This window comes from Gadus macrocephalus, chromosome 6, assembly GCF_031168955.1.
Source record: "Gadus macrocephalus chromosome 6, ASM3116895v1".
NCBI lineage: Eukaryota > Metazoa > Chordata > Actinopteri > Gadiformes > Gadidae > Gadus > Gadus macrocephalus.
The window spans coordinates 18,176,678-18,199,177 of NC_082387.1; the positions used below are offsets into that span (position 1 = coordinate 18,176,678).

The following is a 22,500-nucleotide window of genomic DNA, read 5'->3' on the forward strand; positions in this document are numbered from 1 at the left end:
TAACCTTATTTTAAATTTTCTTAATAAAGGATTTAAGAATGATTGTAATGATGAATATGCTATGTGAAGGCTTTACAAACATAGAATAATAATTTTAGGGGTTAAAAATAAAACGTTAATAAAGAAAGAAAATTGTTTTTACAACTCATACATTGTTGAGTACACAAGCCACATGTTAAACTATTGAAACATTTTGGTTAAAATAAAATCACTAGAACACTGTTATTTTTAATTTGTACGTTTGTGTTTACGTTGTTTCTGTGTGTGTTTGTGTGTCTATGTGGCTTTGTGCACGCGTGTGCTGTTTCTTAGACTAGTCAAAAGCTAATCAGCATACTTAATTATTAAATACCACTTGTTCATACTACGAAAACACTAATCAAATAATAACTAACCTTAATCAAGCAAACAGTATATTTGATTGAGGACTACAGGTAAACAGAAAGAATGCGACACATTTTAAAAGTAAAAGGATAAAAAAATACATGACTGAAATATTCACATTGAATAGACAGACGAAGAATTACACGTTGATACATATGCAACACAAAAGTGCTTTCACTGTTTTTCAAATGGTGAAATTGCATTACATATGGGTTTCTGGTTCGACGAGCATCCATTCATGTCGAGTGTAACAGAACACTATGTCATCGCCGGAATGCAATTCATGAAGGCAAATTGCTTCCCTTCCTCTGCTACACCAGTTCGACCACAGACCACAGACCTCCAACGAGACACCTCAGCAAACAGACGGGGATGAACAGTATATGTTGAAGAGTCGGCGACTTTAAAAGTCCTCCCCCCGCGCTGTTACACTAAGCCCCTAATAACAGTACAGTCGTTGAATCGTAGCCCTTCACAGAAAGTAACTCGGGATAAGTGCCACAATAAGGGCCCTTTTCACTCACCCTGCTGACGCCTCGGCCCCTGTCCTCTCCATAGTTGGTCCCCAGGATTTCGAAGAAGATGTTGGGGTTGGTTCCGTTGTCGGTGAACTCCAGGAAGCTGGTTAGACCGCTCACGCCAAACTAGGCAGACGATGAGAAAAAATATATATATTTGAAAAACTAGGACTATGGAAAACAGTTTGACTCTGTATTTCTCCTCCTACTTCTTTTGACTCTGTATAAATAAATACATGTATGATATACAGATATACATGGTGTCAGCTTAACACCTTGGGATCCCCTGAGGTAGTGTGAACAGTTAGCAAAAGTGACTGTGTGTTGGCTTTAGGTTAGGTGCAACTTCACCTACCATGCATAGTGGAGATGGATCACACTACGAGTGAGAGTTAGTAGTGTGCCGGTGTGTGTGTGTGTGTGTGTGTGTGTGTGTGTGTGTGTGTGTGTGTGTGTGTGTGTGTGTGTGTGTGAAAGAGATATAGAGAGAAAGAAGAAAGAAAGAAAGAAAGAAAGAAAGTGAGAACGTGAGAAATGTGTGTGTTCATGACTGCTTTCAACTCTGATATGGTTGTCTGTCTTTTTTTCCGTGCCTGTGTCTAATGCTCCAATGGGTGGGAAAGTAATGCTTCAAAATACGAATCATCCGAAACAAATGCCCTCCAAGCAACTTGTCTAGCAGGGTTATAGATACAATGCTTTGCAACAAGGACCATCCATTAAGAAGAACATCACACTTATTGGTTCTGTCCCCAGATGTTATGCATATCATTAAGATATCACATCAAGGCATCTATATCATTTGGGTTAGTTTGCACCAAGGTATTCTAAAGGGTGTGTCTTTGCAATACTCCTTCATAGTGTTCAGCATTTCATTATTTTAATTAAATCCAAGGCCCAGTGATACGAGACACATATGTCTGTGTTCTGTCCCGGGGTCCAGAAGAGCATGACACTGCAGATCATATGCTGAGAGCAACCAGCTTCCTACACCCAGGACACCACAAACTACGTCTGATCCGAGAGCAGACGGGTAGTTATGGCATGATTCCATCTTGTACCGCTGATCCAAATAGTAGTCTGCACTGTAGGTAAAGAGCGCCTTTCAGTGCAGGCTCAATGCAAGCCTATTTGCAGCCTTGGTTGCCTGGGTCCTGTTTCTCAGCACTCAGAAATTGTTCCTTGAGAGGATGATGGTCATCCTGTGGAGCTAAGAGGTGTTGAAACGCTGCTGAGGTCATGCTAATAATCTGCTCAGTGTGGTCCGTTCCATTGAGTGGCAGGGCATCAAACAAGAAGTGGGAAAAATGTAGGTTGACATGAGGCTATTATGGAATTAAATGAGCGACTATATAGAATTTAAATTTTTAAAGGCCACCGAACCTAATCTAACATTACTTGTGCAAAAACACACACACACACACACACACACACACACACACACACACACACACACACACACACACACACACACACACACACACACACACACACACACACACACACACACACACACGCACATAAACACGCACACATACACACACAAACCCGTACAGGCAACTTCATCAGGGCAGTGCATCAAGTCGATTTGTTCGCTTGTAAACCGAGCACAGGTAAACCTCGCCTGATGCGGTGGATTAGCTTTCATAATTAGTTGGTTAATTGATGCTGTTGCAAGCCATTCATAACAATTATCTTTCTGGTAATTGTACCTCTTGTCAAGGACAAGGGAGAACAGGAGAAGAAAAAGACGATAAAGTTTCTATACTATCATTATTTCTTAGACAACACTTGCACAATACGGCCATATAGGTAAGAGTAAAGGAAGTCTTCAGAGAGAAAGATTAAATGGATGAAAATATGTGCTTCTCGACTACGTACAGAGAGATGGCCGGCTCTTATGGCTTATTCAGAAAATAAGTATTAGCAAGTATAAATCACATTGGCATTTATTTAATTTAATTGCTTACATTTTGTTAAACGTGGCAGAGATTTTAGACATGTATATTGTTTATAAGCAGGCAAAAATTGGCTGCTGAGAATGTCACTTCAATGTCTGCAAGAAATAATTTGGCGTTTTCCATTTCCCGAAAAAATATGAAGCCCTTTCCTTCTTCTTAAAGTACAAAAATGCATTTAAAAGGGCAACAATTGGAGTTCTGTTACTCAGGACAGAGGAATGATAAGCGGTAGCTGTGTGCTTCCACATTAAGGCTGATCTCCCACTTCTGCCCAGAACCATCAATTAATGTGTGAAAAAAACCAGGTAATTGCAGTTTGCGAGGAGGACCGGCAACATCAGAGGCCGGCATAAACAATGACAATGCTCAATAACGCCGGCGATTATTGCTATGTGCGACATTTTAATGTGACTTTTAATGTTGTTATTAATTAAGGGTGTGTATACGAAGGAGCAATAAACCTATAATTCCACAATCGAGGAAATTGAAATGGCCAAAGGAAAGGGCAGGGATCGCGGCATTCAAAGACCGGCGCTGGTAATAGGATATTAAGCCTTGTGAAACAACATCCCGGGCAACAATGTTATGTACATTCCAGCCTAGGCAACAATGTTTCGTTAACTATCCGAATGACATACTGTTATTGACCGCTTTGCACAAGCTTGATGTGATTGTATCTTCCCAGAGGCATGGTGGTGGATCCCATGGCAGCCATTTTAGGACTTGGCTGGGACTGGATTCAAGAGGTTTGTCTATAGCGATTCACCATGCATTCACACATAGGGTCCATAATCAGAACATTGTAATCTGTATGATATCTATAAGCTACAGGTGTGTGTGTGTGTGTGTGTGTGTGTGTGTGTGTGTGTGTGTGTGTGTGTGTGTGTGTGTGTGTGTGTGTGTGTGTGTGTGTGTGTGTGTGTGTGTGGAGGGTAGTTTTATTATTTGATTAATGTTTTGTTAATATTGACTGATATTAAAAACATATAAGCTATGTATATACATAGATATAAAACCTTTTAACAATGTGCAAAGTGCTATGCATAGTGAGAATGAGGGTCATCATTTTAAGCATACTTTTAAATTATATTAAATCAAACTTAATGAAAACAAAACAACATTAATCATAAGGTAAATGAAATTGCACTATGCAATTGTAGAACAAAAATAAAATGACATATGATAAGAATGCTAATTAACTATTTTTAGAGGGCTTGTTTAATGGAAAAGCTGACAGAGATCAAATTGAGAGAGAACATTTGTACCACGCTTTGATTGATTAATTAGGAGGAACACATTCGCAAATTCACTAAAGAAATTTTAGCTTCTGAAATTGACATTTCAGAGTAAATCCTTTGCACAATGTATAGCAAGCCATTCTGGAGGATTCGATAAAAAACAAAGATAAATGATACATGAATGAAAGGATTTGTAAGGGACAGGTTTCAAGTCATGGTAATGTGTGGTTTCTGAAAGTGTGGTCTTTTTGACATCTATTCACTATGATTTTATAATACTTTTTGCTTTACTTTGACTCATCATTTCTCACTCCTCACTTTAACATATGCCTTACAAAGAACTTATGTGACTTCTTTGGAAGGAGGGAGACCTCCTAGATGTTCTGTTCTCAAAGGTTCTACATATTACTTGGTTGGTTTGAGCTTGCTCATAGGTGCTCAGAGTCAACTGAAGTGGTCTCATCTATCGCGGGCCCCGTGAATTCCTTTGAGTCCCGGTGATTAAAGACCTCCCAAATAAACTTGACTTGCTTTGGCCTCACAAGGTGCAGCTGTGAGAGCCTCCCTCCAGTAGACAGGGAGGGCCCAGTGAATCACAATGTTGGGGGCAGATTACACGGTCGCCACGGTTGTGGAAGGATGGACTGGATGGTGGAGGTGACTCAGCCTCCAGAGAGGTAAATGAACATATCATACTCATACTCTCTCTCTCCAGTACAGATACGTGCCACGGTCAGGTCAACAGAGAACACACTGGGGAAAAGCTCTCAGTTATGGGGCTCGTCTGGCCTGTGTAGGCAACCAATACCTTATGCATCTTTTGAATCCCCGTTGAGGATATGGCATTGTTAATGCTAACACACAGCATTGCCGGTGCACTGAGTCGTACATACCTTTTTAACAGTGTCCAGCATGCTCTTTCCTCCCTGCCAGGGTTTGGATGTCTTTCTGATACAGCTGAGACTGGCCATGCTGTGCCACTTCCTGTCTTCCAACTTCTTGTGGAAGGTGTTGGCAAGTAGCAGCACTGAATCATAGATGTAGCGGTTTGTGATCTACAGAGGGAGAGATAACGACAGAATATATAAAGCTACTGTACATATATGCAGCATGAAGATGTGCTAAGGGGACTCATTTGAATCCACCTATGACCTAGCCCTGCCTCGTGTTTTTAGGACAGCACTTCTTCAGAAACAGACACAGAAAAGTATGCCAATGCCATTGCCTTTTGCTTTGCCCTGAGTTGGAATTAATAAGCCACAGATTTATATAGACTATAAGCAGTTTTTTTAAGTAGACTTGGTAGCCTTGCCTTGCGTGTTGTTTATATTACCATTTCATTTATATATTTAGATGCATAGTATCCCAAGGGCACATGGCAAGCATACAGACCTGCACACACACACACACAACCAACGACCCGCACACTTGTATACAGCTTTAAGGATGACATTCATTAAAGGGATTGATAGGTCCTCCGGTGCCACCAGAATAAAAAAAGAGATAGAACGAGAGACAGAGAGGGTAGGGAGAACAGTTAATTGAGTCAGTGATCGATCGCAGGACGATTTACTGATCCTGTTGTGCCCATGTTAATGAAAGAATAGTAAACAGGCACAGAATCCCACACACAAATGCAAAAGCACAAACAAAAACTCCTTCCAGAGATCAAACATACATTATGTAGAAAGAAAACATGCACGCACACATGAACAATAATCAAAAAATAAATATATTTTGAAATATGTGTGTGAAATTACCCTCTTCACTATCCCTGTTGGAGTCGGTTAACAGATTTTAACATATTAACAGAATTATAGATAAGATAGGATTGTGTTAAATCATCGGATTGTGTTAGAGGATATTGGATTAGCTTAGATGAAAAGGATTAAACACATTGTCAGCCTCACACGTTATTTGTTATTGCTTATTAACAGTGATAGTGTTTATTTCTGATTAGATAATCCTGTTTTGAGACTGGTATATCAAACAGAATGCTGTGACACTTCTCACAGGGGGACACTGTTCACTAGACTCTTTTCTCAAAATAATTTTAAAAATCGAGAGTGCTAAAAGCCATGTCAAAAACAGAAAGGCAAAGACAATTTGAAGAGACAATTTTGAACGATTTCACAGCGTATTGCAAACATAAATATCATGCTTCGCATGCCATATCAGTCAGCTGATTAAAATTGAAGGTCACCAAGCGACAGTTTATTTTGGTTTTTAAGGTTTGACGAACTAACAAACAACCAAGGAGTTCATCAGCAGGAACCCCTTGGATGTTTGTAACCCTTTCAAAACATCCAAGGTCTCCTTTCCTTGTCCCAGCTATTCACCAAATGTCTACCAAGTGTCTGCTCTCACATCTTCCGACCGGAGGTGGCCCTGCCTAGGGGTGCTTGAGGAGAAGTGGCTAATGCAGAAAATAATCATCGGGTGTTACTAGCAAGCGAGAGCAATTTCTGAGAAGCTGAGCTACGAACTAGGTTTGGCCATGAGGGGCAAGCTTCTTACTGAAATGATATAACCTAGCTTTGATAAAGTTGCTGTAGCACAACCTTTCAATGGGCAAATGAAGAGTGTATTGTCTTGTAATGGGTTGTCATTGTTTGAAAGGATGTGAACGTGTTTGTGCATGGTCTAGCGCTGATGAATACGTGCTTTGTTTCTATGTGTCTGTTTATATGTCTAATGCTCCAATAGGTGAACAAGCACTGTCTCAGAATATGCGTGGAGGATCAAATGCGTGCATGTCTGTGTGTATATGTGAGTGTGTGGCCAGGTTGAGCTGACATGCTTCATTGCAGTGTGAAATTGTGCTTTTTGTGTGGTTCTCTCGCCTCACTGTCCTTCTCTCTCTCTCGCTCTGATTGTGTCTCTCCCTCTTGCTCTCTGTGTCTCTATTTTGTCCATCCTATGTTCCAGCTGACTTTGTGATTCCTACTGTCTCACCTTCACTTTCTGACCATGATGCAATCCCTCTCTCTCGCTCTCTTATTCTCTCTCCCTTTCAATCAAAATATAAATTAGAGTTTCCCCTCCTTTCCTATTGCTTTCTCACTCATAATCGAATCAGTCCCCTACAGTGAAATTAAATAAGTAGTTTCAGAAAATTATATATGAATAGTTAATTAACATTGACATAAATCCATAGAAAATAAACTGTCCATGTCAACTGAAAATATTACGTTTCATGTTGATTATTCATAATTCTTTCACAAAATTTCTTCCTCTAGGGTGGTGAGCGTCGACATAAATCAACAATGCATTAATTCAATTTTCTATTTCATCTTGACAGATGAATAAAAAAGAAATCTTGTGTTATTGCCTCTCCGCTGCCTCTGATGGCAGCGATGTGATGCACGTACAAAAGCGAGTGAAAAAAAAGATAATTGTATACATACGATCCCTGGGGCGGGGGGGGGGGGGGGGGAACGCATCAAAAAATTAATAAATAAACGAAAAAGAAAAATACAGTGTCAAACATGGAAACCAGGGCAATGCGTTTATCTATTTATTTATTCTCTTCTTTTTGTATGTTTTCACTCAAAATATGTGGTCTCAGAAGAATGCACTCAGGGTGGGACTAATTTCTCTTAAACAAATTATCATGTTTTGTCTACAAAGCCTGAGAGGCATGACTGTGGCGACAAATCAAATCAACAAGCCTTGCATAATCAGAAAGTTCTCTATTCCCAAACCAAAGAATGGGGCGACATGAGTGCCAGTCGTAGCATTGGCTTACAGTTTCAGGTTAGCGATCTTAGGCTACCTTGTCTTATCCACAAAAAAACGTACATTTCAAACTCAGAGTACTGTGGAAGGATTCAAAGATTGAACTGCTCGCACCAAAGTAAGCTATCTCGAAAATACCTGGGGCCTAATTTATTAACCTTACTTACGCACAGATTTATGCATAAGGCAAAGCATGTAATTAACCAAAATGTACTTATACAAGCATTCAAAAATAATCTAGTGGTAGAATAGCGATATAAAAAGCAAAACGCAAAGTATTTAAGATCATTTTAAAGTATGCATTAAAGGAGAATTTCACTGGTGGAGACATGAATCTGTATTGAAAGCAGGTCATATATTTAGTCGAATAGTAACATACATTTCTAATTTGGTGCCTTCTTGACCGAGAAAAGTCAGACAGTGACTTTTTGGCGCTTGTGGATTGAAGATGACAACTCCCCTGCAGGGACAGCATGAGACAACTCTCATGCTGTCCCTGCAGCATGAGACGAGCAAGAGAAGTAATTGTTGCCGTTTGCGGAATTCAGGGGCTCTACATCTAAATAATATAATATCATATAATATATAGGTATCGATATAATATAATATAATATAATATAATATAATATAATATATAATATGATTTCACGGCCAAAATCTGTCAACTAAAACCGTAGTGAAATTGTATATTATAGATGTCTATACATATTATATTTTATCATTTAGATATAGAGCTCCAGGTCTCCCGCAGTAGCTCCCGGAGTGTTCTAGAATATCTTATAGAACACGGCCATAAGCTGTGTCTGGGATGATATCATGAATAAATGACTGTGTCTTTGGTACTACATCATTGCTTCTTTAGCGCTCGTGTGATCTACCGGTCACACTGTAACGTCAAAATCTCTACCGTAGCAAAAATTCACACCGCATACTCTCAATATCGTTTTTACCATACACCCCTAAGTCCCACCCACTGGCAATGAACTGTAATAGGTCTGTAACGTCAGTTGGTCCCAACCCTCAGGCGAGGAACTAGTTCGTCATTTTTTTTAAATCTTAATTTTACGTCATTTCAAGCAGGAAGTGTTAGAAGTAAATACAGATCTCTCCCGTCTCAGGGGGAAATTAGGGAATGAAAAATATGAATGGGTTTCTAATGATACAAAGCTTAGTGGAAATGGGTGAAGTTTCCCTTTAAGCAATCAACATCCACTTTTTTTTACTTGAATGAGGGCCCTGGACGGTTGATTTTGTCGGAGGGATACTTGGATTTTGCCTTACTTTTATCAACAAACACCACAAACACCTATCGAGACTTGTCTCCTGTTTGTGCTACACATATAGTTGAGGTCTGCCTTTTTCGATGCTTCACTTTAGCCCGAGGCACAAAGAGCCAAAATTTCGATTGATATTTATAGCACGACCCAAAAGAGAACTGAAGTAGTGAAAGTAGTCGGGCTGTTATGTCTTTTTACTGCTGTCTTTTTAGATGTAAAAAATCAAAAGAATAATTTTGCGTCTGTCTCCCTTGTGCTTCTAGCATTATATTCTTGTATTTTATCACTGCAACCTGTTAGCAATTGCCCCGGCACATCAAATCGTTGGTTGTTTCAACAGAGCGGGGAACAACCACTTAATGCAACCAATTTCAAACTATTCCTGATGATACATTATTGCTATTGTGCTGTTTGTACATTCTATAGGAAGCAACAGATAGCGTTAAAGTCGCACTCATGAAGATCTTCAAAGGTTTTCTTGCAAATAAATATCAGTTAAGTCACCATCTATCCGGAAGGAGGAAAAACACACAATGATGATTCAGCCTGTGGCCCACTTGATGAAAGCCCTTACATTTGAAGTGTTATTAACGTTTCAATTCAAATCGTGCTACGCGTCTGTCTCCTCCGTGCTCACCTCTAGCTGCTGGGACTTGGCGTTCTTGGGGTCGCAGAGCGCCCCGTTGATGCGGTGGTTGTGTTTGACGCAGCGCTGGGTGGCGTTGGGGGGCATGGGGAACGTCTGCCGGATCACCGTCAGCCGACCGATGGACTTCATCACCAGGTCTTGCAGGTCGTAGTCAGAGATCTCCTACAGGAAGGAGGGGAGATGTCAAAGGAGGTGTGGGGTAAAAGGGGGGAACAAAAAAAGAGGAATCCGTTTTTTCCATAGATACAGTGGTTTGTAGGACAATCATTCTCAGATTACTAATTAGTGATTTTGCACTTTGATTTTGTGCAAAACAACCTATGGTGAACACAGGTATATTGAATGGTTATCCAGGTCTGGGTTAGGGATCTTACTGAAGGGTGCGTACACAGGGTGTGCACATTGACCCTACCCAGAGTGGAGATGAATTAATGCTGCCTCATAGACCTTTTGTATTCCGCCACTTTAGCCACTAATATACCACTGTCCCATGACATCACTTAAATCTTCTCCAAAACCGGCTCGTACTAATTACGAAAGGAAGATGGACAGAAAGGGAAGAGAAACATATGAGAACATAATTATGTAGGTGTGTGTGTGTGTGTGTGTGTGTGTGTGTGTGTGTGTGTGTGTGTGTGTGTGTGTGTGTGTGTGTGTGTGTGTGTGTGTGTGTGTGTGTGTGCAATGTTGTGCCTGAACGCGTTCATTGAACGATAGTTCATGAACTCGTTCATATTTTGGTCGAATGTGAACGGTACGTGCTGTATTACTGCATGATGAACGTTACTGTGAACTCGTTCATTCTGGTGTCTGTGCTTGTTGGCCGGAAACGGAACGGGAGGCTGTTTACGTTTGGTTGTAGTCTTTTCGCTCGGTTCTCCGTCCCAACAGTAGGGCTAAAACCGAGCGAAAAGGCTATAACCAAACGTGAACACCCCCCCCTTTCCATTTCCCGCCAACGAGCAATGAGTCTTCCAATAGAAATCAATGGGGTATACAAAATGCGCTAAATGTACAATAAAACACAATAGAAACTGTATTTTGCTACGATACTTGATTCAACCACTCTATTTCATCCTAGACAAACCAGAAAGGGGGCTCAATGTTCAAAATACCGGAAAAAAATAATAGCTCACAGCAACATATTGAAAAACAGAACGATGAACTAGTTCATCTTTGAACTGTGAACTTAGTTCAAATTTTTGAATTATGAACGTTTAACTGAACTAGTTCATTTGAAAATTTGTGAACTGAACTTTGAACTAGTTCACGTAGAAAGTGAACTTTCCCAACACTGTGTGTGTGTGTGTGCGTGCGTGCGTGCGTGCGTGCGTGCGTGCGTGCGTGCGTGCGTGCGTGCGTGTGTGCATGATAGGCTCATTTAGTATCCAGCCCGTGTGTCCTTGAACGCTTGTGGGAGGATTCATGGCCAATTTTAGCCATGAATATTTCTAGCACTCTTACTCCCTCTCTCTCAAACTCTGCTTCTCTACCTCTACATCTTTTTGTGATTTCGTGGTTCGTGTCCGACCTTAAGGCCATCTCATGGAGCTACCCACCCTGTCCCCCCTCAATAAGCCCAACAGACAAATCAGTGTCAGGAACCTTAAAAACATCAACCCAGTCACCATGACTACTGACCTCCTCCATCTCTCCGCTGCCAACCCCCCTTCAGTCACTGAATCTGTGGATCTCTACAATTCATCACTCAGCACCCTCCTGGACCGCCATTCCCCAGTCAAGCCCAGAACCATCACCTTCACATGCTCAGCCCCCTGGTACACCAGTGAGCTACGACTACTGAAGAGAACGGGGCGTGTCCTTGAACGGCCCTTTATGGACTCAGGGCTTGCTGTTCAGAAACTAGCCTACCGGGAACATCAGAAGGCCTGCAGCAAGTGCCTCAGTGACACACGGTCCCGGTTCTACTCCCACATAATCAACATAGCCCTGGTAACTCCAAGCAGCTTTTCTCAACCGTAAATCGTCTGAAACCTCAGACCCCCCTACACTCAGACAACACGCAGGAGCGGTGCAACAGCTTCATCTCCTTTTTCAAATTGAAAGTGGACAACATCCGCTCCCTTCTCTCCAGCCCCCCCGCCCCTCCGCTCTCCCCTCTCTCCAGCCCCCCTGCCCTCCCCTCTCTCCAGCCCCCCCCGCTCTCTCTGCTCTCAGTCCCTCCGGTCCGGCCATGTCCCCACGTCTCTGAAAACTATTGTCATCAAGCCACTACTCAAAAAGCCCAGCTTTGACCCCGAAGCTACTGCCAACTACCGCCCCATCTCCAACCTCCCTTTCCTATCAAAGGGGTTGGAAAAGGTAGTTCCTGCCCAACTCCACAACCACCTCATAACAAACAGTCTTAATGAGAAGTTCCAGTCTGGTTTCTGCTCTGGCCACAGTGCGGAAACTGCCCTGGTCAGGGTCACCAATGACCTGCGGATGACTGCTGATGCTGGCCTTCCATTACTTCCCATTCTTCTCGACTTCACCGCAGCATTTGACACCGTGGACCATCACATCCTTCTACGCCGCCTTCACTACTCGATTGGACTCTCTGACACTACCCTGGCTTGGTTTGCTTCATATCTCTTAGACAGAACAGAGTATGTATCCCTGGGTGGTGCTAAATTGGACACGCACTCCGTCACTTGTGGTGCCCTCAAGGATGAGTCCTTGGCCCCACCCTCTTCACGCTATACACGGTCGTGTCATCAGACGGCATGGAATATTTTTCCACTGCTACGCTGATGACACCCAGCTCTACATCAAAACAAACCCAACCCCCTCTGCAGCCCTGTCCACACTTTCCAACTGGCTTAAAAGGCGTTAGATAAAGGCGTGGAAGGCGACTAACTTCCTGCAACTCAATAGCTCAAAAACGGAAGCCATTCTTGCTGGCCCTCCACACCAGACCCGGTTATCCACTATCACCAGCATTACATTCTCAAGCCACGTTATACAGCTCTCATCCTCAGTCACTAACCTCGGTGTCAGAATGGACCCTCACCTGCATTCAACTTCTTTGCAAAGCCTCCTTCTTCCACCTCAGGAACATTGCAGAACTCCACCCCAAACTAACTCTCCCCGATGCCGAAAAACTTGTCCACGCCTTTGTCTCCTCCAGGCTGGACTACTGCAACGCACTCCTCATCAGGATCCCAAGCAAGAACATCCAGCAGCTGCAGTACATCCAGAATTGTGCTGCCAGGATCCTGATGGGGGTGCGGAAGTACCACCACATCACACCCATCCTCAAATCCCTCCACTGGCTTCCTGTCCAGTACAGGATCCAATTCAAGGTTTCCCTTTTGTCCCTCCAGTGCCTCCATGGCACTGCCCCCCTATACCTCAAAGAAATCATCACCCCCCATTCCTCCTCACGCCATCTCCGCTCTGGACAGGCCAACCTCCTCCAGCTTCTGAGTACAAGGCTCCGAACTATGGGCGACCGCGCCTTCTTCTCAGCTGCACCCAGTCTGTGGAATGCTCTCTCTGACCATTTAAGGGACCCACAGACTGTTGATTCTTTTAAAAAAAGGCCTGAAAAACCATCTTTTTAGAAAAGCCTTTGGCTAAACTGTTATCTTAAATGTTTAAATGTTTTTTTCTGTGTTTTTTTCTTTTTCTTTTTAATCCATTTTTAAAGTACTTTATGTTGTTTTTATCCTTTTACATGTGCATTGTAGCACTTTGAGGTCATTGAGTTGATGTAAAGTGCGTTATATATATTTTTTATTATTATCTATCCTCTATCTATCTATTACACTCTCTCAAACTCTGCTTCTCTACCTCTATCTCTCCCTCTCTGTATCAAACTCAGCTTCTCTACCTCCATCTCTCAAACTCTGCTTCCCTTTCTCTACCACAATCTCTCTTTCTCCCTCTCTCTGCAGAGGGTCATGTGGGGATGAGATGAGAGCTGACATGTATTGTCTTTGGTGATTGTAACACCGCTTCCCATTCAGATGCCCCTTGATATCCATTGCTTATACCTGCATTTGGGACACTGGCAGTGTGTGGGTATGAGAGTGTGTGTGTGTGTGTGTGTGTGTGTGTGTGTGTGTGTGTTTGTGTTTGAGTGATGTCATTTTCCTGTAATTTTGCCAGAACAGCCCCTACAGAATAACACACGTATATCCAATGTTACAACACAGTATAACAATGACATGTTGATAGACATGCCTAAATCTTTCTGAACAGATAAAATATGAATGTACCTGCTGTAATGTGCCGTGAACACTTTTGCAGAGTAAATCCATATCAAATCAATCTACTGTTTATTTGATATACTCTAGCAGGCTTTACGGATAATTACAAGTTAATACAGTTGTCTAAAAGAATGGAGAAAAAAATATTTCTCCATTTAAAGGGAGGAAACAGGATGTCAGTTCTCATGTGATGCTGCACTGGTGCATTGGGGGTAGAGAGGTGTGAAATGTAAAGATAAGTCAGAGGATAACGGAAAAGAGGTATAGAGAGCCGCTCAGAAGTCGCATCATACTGCGACCCACAGACCTGGACATTAATATTTTCAAATAAGAGAAAGACGCTAGTAACTTTGAGTGCACACTGGGGTTGAAACATGAAAAAGATATTTGGAATAGTTTTTTTTATCGTGCACCAGTGGAATTTCAATTTGAACCTTCAGAAGGCGGCAAATTGACTTCAAAGAACTATAAACATCTCCATAAAAATCCCAAATTGTAAACATACAGCATGGCATATCTTCACGCCAGGGCAACATGCCCCTGCAGAGGTCCTCATAAAACGAAAGAAGTACCATGATAAAAATGCCTGAAGAGGATTGAAAGCTCAAAAAGCTTACAGGGTCGAAAACTGCTCAAAAGGCCTGAAACAGTGGGCCAAAAACAGAATTAAGATTCACAACAGGCGGTCAAGGGCACACAGAAAGAAATATTGCCAAGAAGGATTCCCTCCCCTCCCCAGAAACAGAAGTACACACACGCATATGCACACATATGCATAATGCAGGCGAGCATGGGATCCTTGAGAGAATGACGAGAAGTTATTTTTCCTATCTCGCTCCTCCTCCTTGTATCATTCCTCGTTTCATCCGCTCTCTGTCTGACAGAGGGCGAATTAAACCACAGACGTGTCACCTTGTGTGACTTCCATGGTCTGTGTTCTCTACCACACACACACACACACACACACACACACACACACACACACACACACACACACACACACACACACACACACACACACACACACACACACACACACACACACACACACACACACACACACTCTTATACATCGACATACCCAGGCTGACGATCGCGGCCCTGGAGGGGATCTGAGGTTCGATATTGAAGCAATACCAGCTATATGAACTCCTTTCTAGTGCAAGCTGTGTCACCAGTGAGTTACCCCACAGGCCTCTTACTGACAACCTTTCAGTGCATTTCAGCACATGTCAGACGGGAGCGCTCAGATATTACCGCTTGTTGCAGGAACTGGCTGACACACGCTTTTGTTCCATTGGTGGATTTGGGCTGCAAGAGTTCAAACAAAAAACGGTATGTTTTCATAACCGTCCACTGAGGACAGTGATATGTCAGGATAAGGAAAAGTATTTGGCATCCACAGTGGGACTTTAGCATGGATCAGGAACTTTTTGCGCGATGCACTGTTGGGTTACTAACATTGTGTTGGTAGTCGATAAAAGCCAATATGTTTGCAGTGCTGTTCTTGGATTGCTGAATGGCTAACCGAGTCATCTTTGCTATGATTTTAAAGAGACCCAATTTTACCAAAAGGCCTGATTTGCCACTAGAAGCCCTTTCATAATTGTCCCTGCCTGTGACATAGTGACATTACAAGTGGGAGGGTCCACTCAATATGTTTGCTAGATAGATAGATCAATCTACCACCCTACCTAGTGGACTACACCAACTGGTAGACTTATCTATCCATCCAAAAATCCAGGTGGTCACTCCCACTATGGATGGCAGGTCAGAATTTGAATCAGCCTGTAATGAGTAATCACTCTCACATCTGTGGGTAAAATAGTGGCCCTTTAACAATACAAAATTGAAACATTTAATACATTTGTAAACCAGACTTTTGAAATCAAATCCTACTGGAATATCAACAACCTTGGCATCACAGACTCAATGATGATGTGAACCGTTCCACAAAGTTACCCACAGCTTTGAACCTTACATGGTTGCACAGTTGTGTGTTTTTAAGTCAGGGAAAGACAAATTTGGCTACCGAATGTATTCATAATCTCCCCTGTGTTCCCATGTGTAAGACCACTAAATCCTCCTATTTAGACCGCTGTTCTGCATGAAAGCAGAGCAAGTCATCGCTCTGCCTAGTCCCTTTTAAGCAGCCCCTCCTTCTCCTCCTCCCTCCAAGTTATCCTCAGGGACACCAGCTCTCTCCGTCTCTCCATCTCTAGATGCGGGTGAAGATGATCTCATTCGTTCTCTGACCCCTTCTGCACCCATATACCTACTCGTTCACATTCTCAGCTCAGCATAGGTTTCCCATCGGTCCAATTCAAAGGAACAACACAATAATACATCAAATACAAAATAAAACAAAATAACTAAATACATGTACTTTTACTTCTTTAAAAGACTATCTCCCCTGGTCACTCTGTAATCTCTTTAATCCCCACTTCCTTAAAGCACCTCTACGAACCTTTTATTAATTGTTGATAATAATCATCCTAATCTCTCACATTTTGCACCCCCTGGCCCTTGCCAGGGGGCTGCTCTCTCTCTCTCTCTCTCCCTCTCCCTCTCCCTCCCCCTCTCCCCCTCTCTCCCTCTCTCTGTGTCTGTGTCCCCGTACATCAGGAGGCCCCAGACAGCAGGTCACCCGGGAGCCTACATTTTAATTTGTTTTTGAAGAGGCATCATTTACTCTGTCATATGTCAGCCACTATTAGTGTCAGGGTGCCGGAATGAATGACCTCAAACTGAGTGGCAAAGTTTACTTTTTTTTTAAGCTAGAGAAAAGGCAGGGTGAGAGAGGCCAAAAGAGTGCAATGAGAAAGCCATTGGGATGTTAAAGAGAGGCAACGATGAAAGGTGGAGGGCGAGAATGTGAGAACGACAATAGCTAAGTTATTAACACAAACACATACCCCCATATTAATTGACATATAGTCTTATATTGTGCATATAGTTGGCCTATGAATGATAATAATTGTGTTTCTTTCACAAAGAAAGACAACTGATACACATTGAAGTGAACAGCACCGTCAATTTATTCACTGCTCATTACGAAGCAAAGTGAGTTCACATTAGGACACTATTTGATTTAAATAGTTGATTTGCTTGGATGATTATACGACAATGAAGATTCATCTGATTTCATCATGTGGATATAGTTCGATTGAAACTCATGCAAATGTTACCAAAATAGTTATAAAACAAAATTAAACAAAACAAAATGATTATCACTGGTGCTGTCATTATACAGATTAAGATTAAATCGTGATTTGTGTTCAGGCTGCTTTTAAATGTGATGTTATTGCATACAATATAATGTGAATAACAAGCACAGCCAAAAAGGGTGAGTATACACTCGCTGTATCGACACATGCATACATATCAAAGAACAGCGTGATTATGTTTAGCTGTTATTGTCTGCTTTACCACTGGAAAGGCCAGCGATGACAGTGTTTCTCCACTGCTCAAAGGTTCTGTCTGTGCAGAAAACAGCACAAACATAATAGACTGTTACCCTGCCTGCCTTCCGGAGTCAAAAATGCTGTCCTGCTGCCTCCGTTGCTTTGATCATCTCAGTACATCCCTGTGGTTAATTGGACTGCATCTTGTAATTTGTCTGTATGTGAACCAAGGGAGGACGGTAAACTCTGCCTTGCATAATCATACCATAATGACACCCTGTACCATCACTGGGAACACTACGAAAAATAGAACTATGCTAGCGAGGTCATTTCATATATTGATCAGATTAGGTTCTTATCACACACACACACACACACACACACACACACACACACACACACACACACACACACACACACACACACACACACACACACACACACACACACACACACGTTGCTGGATAATACAGAGAAATAATGCTGACATAGTTTCTTGGTAAAACATACTGTTCTGCTGTACTGCAGCCTCATAAACTAAATAAGTAGGCTTTTGAAAGCCAAGGGGGACATGGCAAGGGGCTTACAGAATAATGGCGATAGACTCTGCTAGCAGGACCTTCACATACCCCTACTGGTGCCAAATGTGTTGTATCTGCTAAAAGTGCGAAGTTATTGCTTTGAAAGCTTTAATAGCTTTGGTTATAACCATCATTTGAAATGGTCCCACGGTAGGACATTATGCAGGGCTAAAAATTATTCACTGTCTGCCAGTTTCCAACGGCAAATGTTAAGCTGTGATATCAGTTTATTATGCATTCAGTCCCCTTTCCAGATACACCACCTTCACGTCAGAATCTGATCTGAGTCCACAAAGTACACGCATCAAAACTTTAAAGGACCCCTACAAGACATTGAGTTTGAATACATGCAATAATAATGAGACCAATACTGTCCCGTGTCTTCATGCATTTGTGAGGCACTCCTTACAGAATGAAGCGGGACAGGACGTTAGGGGAGGGAACCAGACGCATGGATGTCAATCCTACCTGGGGAGAAATCATGGGTGTTGCGCAACAACACATGCTCCATAGAAGTAAAGCTTAGCCCAAATGTGGGGGAGGGACAGAGACACCAAACCAGAAAGAGAGAGTGCCAAGGAATAGAGAGAGCGCCCAAGTGAGAGAAAAAGGGTGACCCCAAGAGAAAGATGGAAAGAGAGAGAGCCCAGGAGAGAGAGAAATAGAGACAGATCCAAAGAGTCAAAATAAGGGAGAGAGCCCCAGAGAGAGAGAAAGCGACAGAGAGAGCTCAAGAGAGATTCCTGCAAATCTGCTCTGATTAGCACTCATCCCCTTCTCATCTCTCTCTCTCTCTCTCTCTCTCTCTCTCTCTCTCTCTCTCTCTCTCTCTCTCTCTCTCTCTCTCTCTCTCTCTCTCTCTCTCTCTCTCTCTCTCTCTCTCTCTCTCTCTCTCTCTCTCTCTCTCTCTCTCTCTCTCTCTCTCCTCCTTACCACCCCCCCCCCCCCCTCCTCCCTCCCCAGTATGAAAAAAAAATGGGTGAAGGGAGGATGATCAATTATGAACTGTGAACTCTGTGTCAGCGGGGGATATCTGACTGGTGGCTGAAGATAAAGCAGAGTTGCAACAACCGTACAGTTACCCGTTCATCCATAATAAACCACAGGGGGGAGAGAGAGAGAGAGAGAGAGAGCTTGTTCACATAGGGGAATGCTCATTCCCTCCAAAGATCCAGCGTGGAAAATGGTGCAAATGTCAGAAATACTGTTGACTCTCATCCATTTTTATGGAGTCTGAGGGAGCGAGGGAGGGGGCGAGGGAGGGAGGGGGGAGGGGGAGGGGGGAGGGAGGGGGGGAGGGAGGGGGGAGGGCGAGCACCACTTCCTTTAACTTGGGGAACGAGCCGTCCTAGCGCATGTGGAACGCTAACTGGTATGACAAGTTGATTATTAAATTATCAAATAACTTAATCATGTTATAAAATTATATTAACTTAGATATATTGTTTACTATATTATTGGGTCATTGTTAATCTGTGATTATTATTCGGAAATTGTTACTGTGCGATTGTCATAGTGATTAGATCTGGGAGCCTGAGATCGATTTGTTTTGTCACCGTCCAAGTACCTGGGGAAATCTCGTTATCTTCCTCACAAAAAATTACAATTGAGGAAACACTGTATCACTCTCGTGATCATTTCTCCCCCTGTTCAGGTACGTTGTTAATGTTTACAATTTGTAGGCTTGACCGTGGTGAGTTGGTGGAATGTCAGGAGTGTCGAGAGTGTTTAGGGGACAGTTTGAGAGTAGCTAACTGCTAAATGTTGCATGTATACATTTTGTAATATCCTTTCCATATTCATTTTATATTTCAATTTCTGTAATGGGTTTTATGCACTGTTTACTGTGAAGGTTTTGAGAGGTTCCAAGTTCATTTGTGCTCAGGCCTGTGTATTTATAAAATTTTATGTTTTTGAGAGTAAAAATTCAGCTACGATGGAGGAAACACGGTATCACTGCTGATAATTTCTCCCTCTTTTCAGGGGTGCAACACTGGCAGCGGGTGTCAACGGCGGCTCTGAATGAGGGTATTGTGCATCAGAAAACAAGGCGAGAGAGAGAGAGGGTGAGACCATGAAAGGAGGCATGAAAGAGAGATTAATAAATATATAAAAACAAAGAAAGCACAAAATGACGAACAAAATAAAGCAAGAACAAAAGGAGGCCTTCACCTTTGAACATTTTCAAATTTAACAAGGCACAATTCTCGTTGGGCTCAAGGGCACTTTGGTAACTTCAGAGCCGCAACGAGTGGACATGTCAAGCATTTTTTGATTATGGCTTATTATAATCTATTATATTATATAAGGATAATAGATAATAGATGGATGGACAAAAACACACACCATTTCCTTCGGTGTGTGTGAGTGAGTCTGTGATTCAGTGAGTGTGTGTTGTGTGTGTTTGAGTGTGTGTGTGTGAGAGAGAGGGAACTCCCCTACTGTGACATGCTGGTGGTTGCCGGAGGCTACGAAGACATACTCTAGAAGCTGTGGAGGTCCCTTTTCCCCTCCATTGATCTATTGTTTTGATCTATAATAAGCGTGCCCATACTAACTCGTATACACAAAGCATTTGCATAACGCAGTCAATTAACGCTGACAATGCTGGATTTCTCAGTGGCCCACATAGTGTTATATCTTATGTATGCTATAATTTCACATTTCCAAAAAGTGGTGTTTTTGGTAGAGTGCACAGGGATATAATTCCATGCAAAAGATAAGACAAAAGATAATTAAAAAGTCAGTACTGGCTATTCGCCATGGGATTGAATTACTCGGTGAGTCATTCCCAGGAAACAGTGTTGCGACACAATTAATAAATAAAGGGAATTGTTATTTCACAGACAAGGGGAATTAGCGGTCATGGATTCATCTATTTATTTTTTCTGATCGGATCCTTTGAAATAAGCCGTTTATTGAATTCCACCAATTTCCATGGCACCCACCTCGTTAATTAGGATCCAATGACAGTCAAAGGCCACCAGGTTGGTCTCCACCACCTGCAAGGAGACAAAGGATGACTAATTAGTTTAAAGGCAGAGGACAGCGCTACAGCACACAGGATTAGACGGCACACAATACTCCATAACATTTAATTTTACAGCTATTCAGAGGATACAGAAGACAACCAGAGACACCCAGAGACCCAGGGACACACATACCTGTTCACCAAACGCACAAACACACCGGTACATTGACACTGACACCCACACAAACACATACCCCCATACACCCATACACAACACACATGTATGGACACACACAAGCTGATACACACATATGCACACTAAGGAAAGAATGCATGATCATATGTATACACATACACAGAAAAAACACAGCAACATCTATCCATTTTTAAATAGCACATTAAACACATTTCTATATTCTAAAGACTGTGTTTTTGCTGAATATTTTCTTGAGCAATGTTGTTAGTTTCAGTCTGTTTGCATGCAACGCCTGTGCCATCCAGATATAAATGGTATACACAGTTATTCACCAGATCACACACTGTTTTGATCTACATCTCACCACTTTAAAGCTTTTCAGAAAATAGCAGGCGAGAAACGACCACGGTTGACTTTTCAGCCGTGCAGAAAATAAATCTGCGTTTTTTGCCATTTAACTTCTCAAAATTGTAATTCCTTCCGCTCCAATTAGTGTCAGTAGCTCTCCCTTATCTCACCTCTCTCCCCCTCTCTCCCCCCTCTGCCTTTCTCTCCCTCTCGGCTGTGCAGCTTCTCATATTGCCACGTATCACAGGGCTGCCGGTGTATTGACTCCTACTTCACCTGTACTCGTGTCCTCTGCCTCCCTCTGATCTTTTGTCCTTTAGCACACCAACGTGCTCACTCATTCAGCCCCCCGAGAACATCTGAACACCAGCGCAACACCTCGTACATCCAAAACACCGTCCTTTCAGTGTTGGTACTCTTTAAACACACCGTGACATACCGTGCTGAGGAAACCATTACTTGGTTCCGGCTGCTTAATCACACTGTTTATTTCATTCTCTTCATGCAGAGAAGAATAACGCCTAATTTAATAGCAAGTGTCATCTATTTGGAATATTTAGCAGAGTACTATCTGAATTGGGGTTTTGGCATCATTTTAGGGGACTGTATTTAGAACTAAAAGGTGAAGACATAGCTTTTTCCAATATCAAAGAAGGGCATTGAGCTTCATAACGTGGACATCTATAGCAAATGAACATCTGACATCGCACTGCAACTCTGTAGCCTATATACATTATACATATAATATCATTTTTATTTTACCTTACAACATGAAAAAACGACAATGATCAACATTTAATAATGGAACAGTGCAACAGGTATATCTCGACTCAGAGGACAAGATGGGGTCAGCATGCACGGCTAAACAATAACCACTGCGGACTCCTACCATGCTAATTAATGAAAACGCAGAGCATGGCGATGACCCTATTGTCTAGATAACAGTCCATTAGTGTCAGTAGACACTCTGCTCTGAACATGCACTATACTGCACAATGTCTCTCTGACCCCGAGACAAGCT

General features: G+C 42.3%; 1 protein-coding gene across 1 annotated transcript in view; it reads right to left on the reverse strand.

The window, feature by feature from the left end:
• grid2 (glutamate receptor, ionotropic, delta 2) overlaps positions 1-22,500 on the reverse strand; it is a 362,174-nt gene that overhangs the window by 80,181 nt on the left and 259,493 nt on the right. Inside the window, exons 5-8 of the mRNA XM_060054677.1 lie at positions 20,913-20,966; positions 9,754-9,927; positions 4,995-5,156; positions 909-1,028 (exon numbers count right to left, since the gene is read on the reverse strand). Coding sequence (XP_059910660.1) covers positions 909-1,028; positions 4,995-5,156; positions 9,754-9,927; positions 20,913-20,966 — 510 coding nt within the window. The remainder of the gene's footprint in view (positions 1-908; positions 1,029-4,994; positions 5,157-9,753; positions 9,928-20,912; positions 20,967-22,500) is intronic.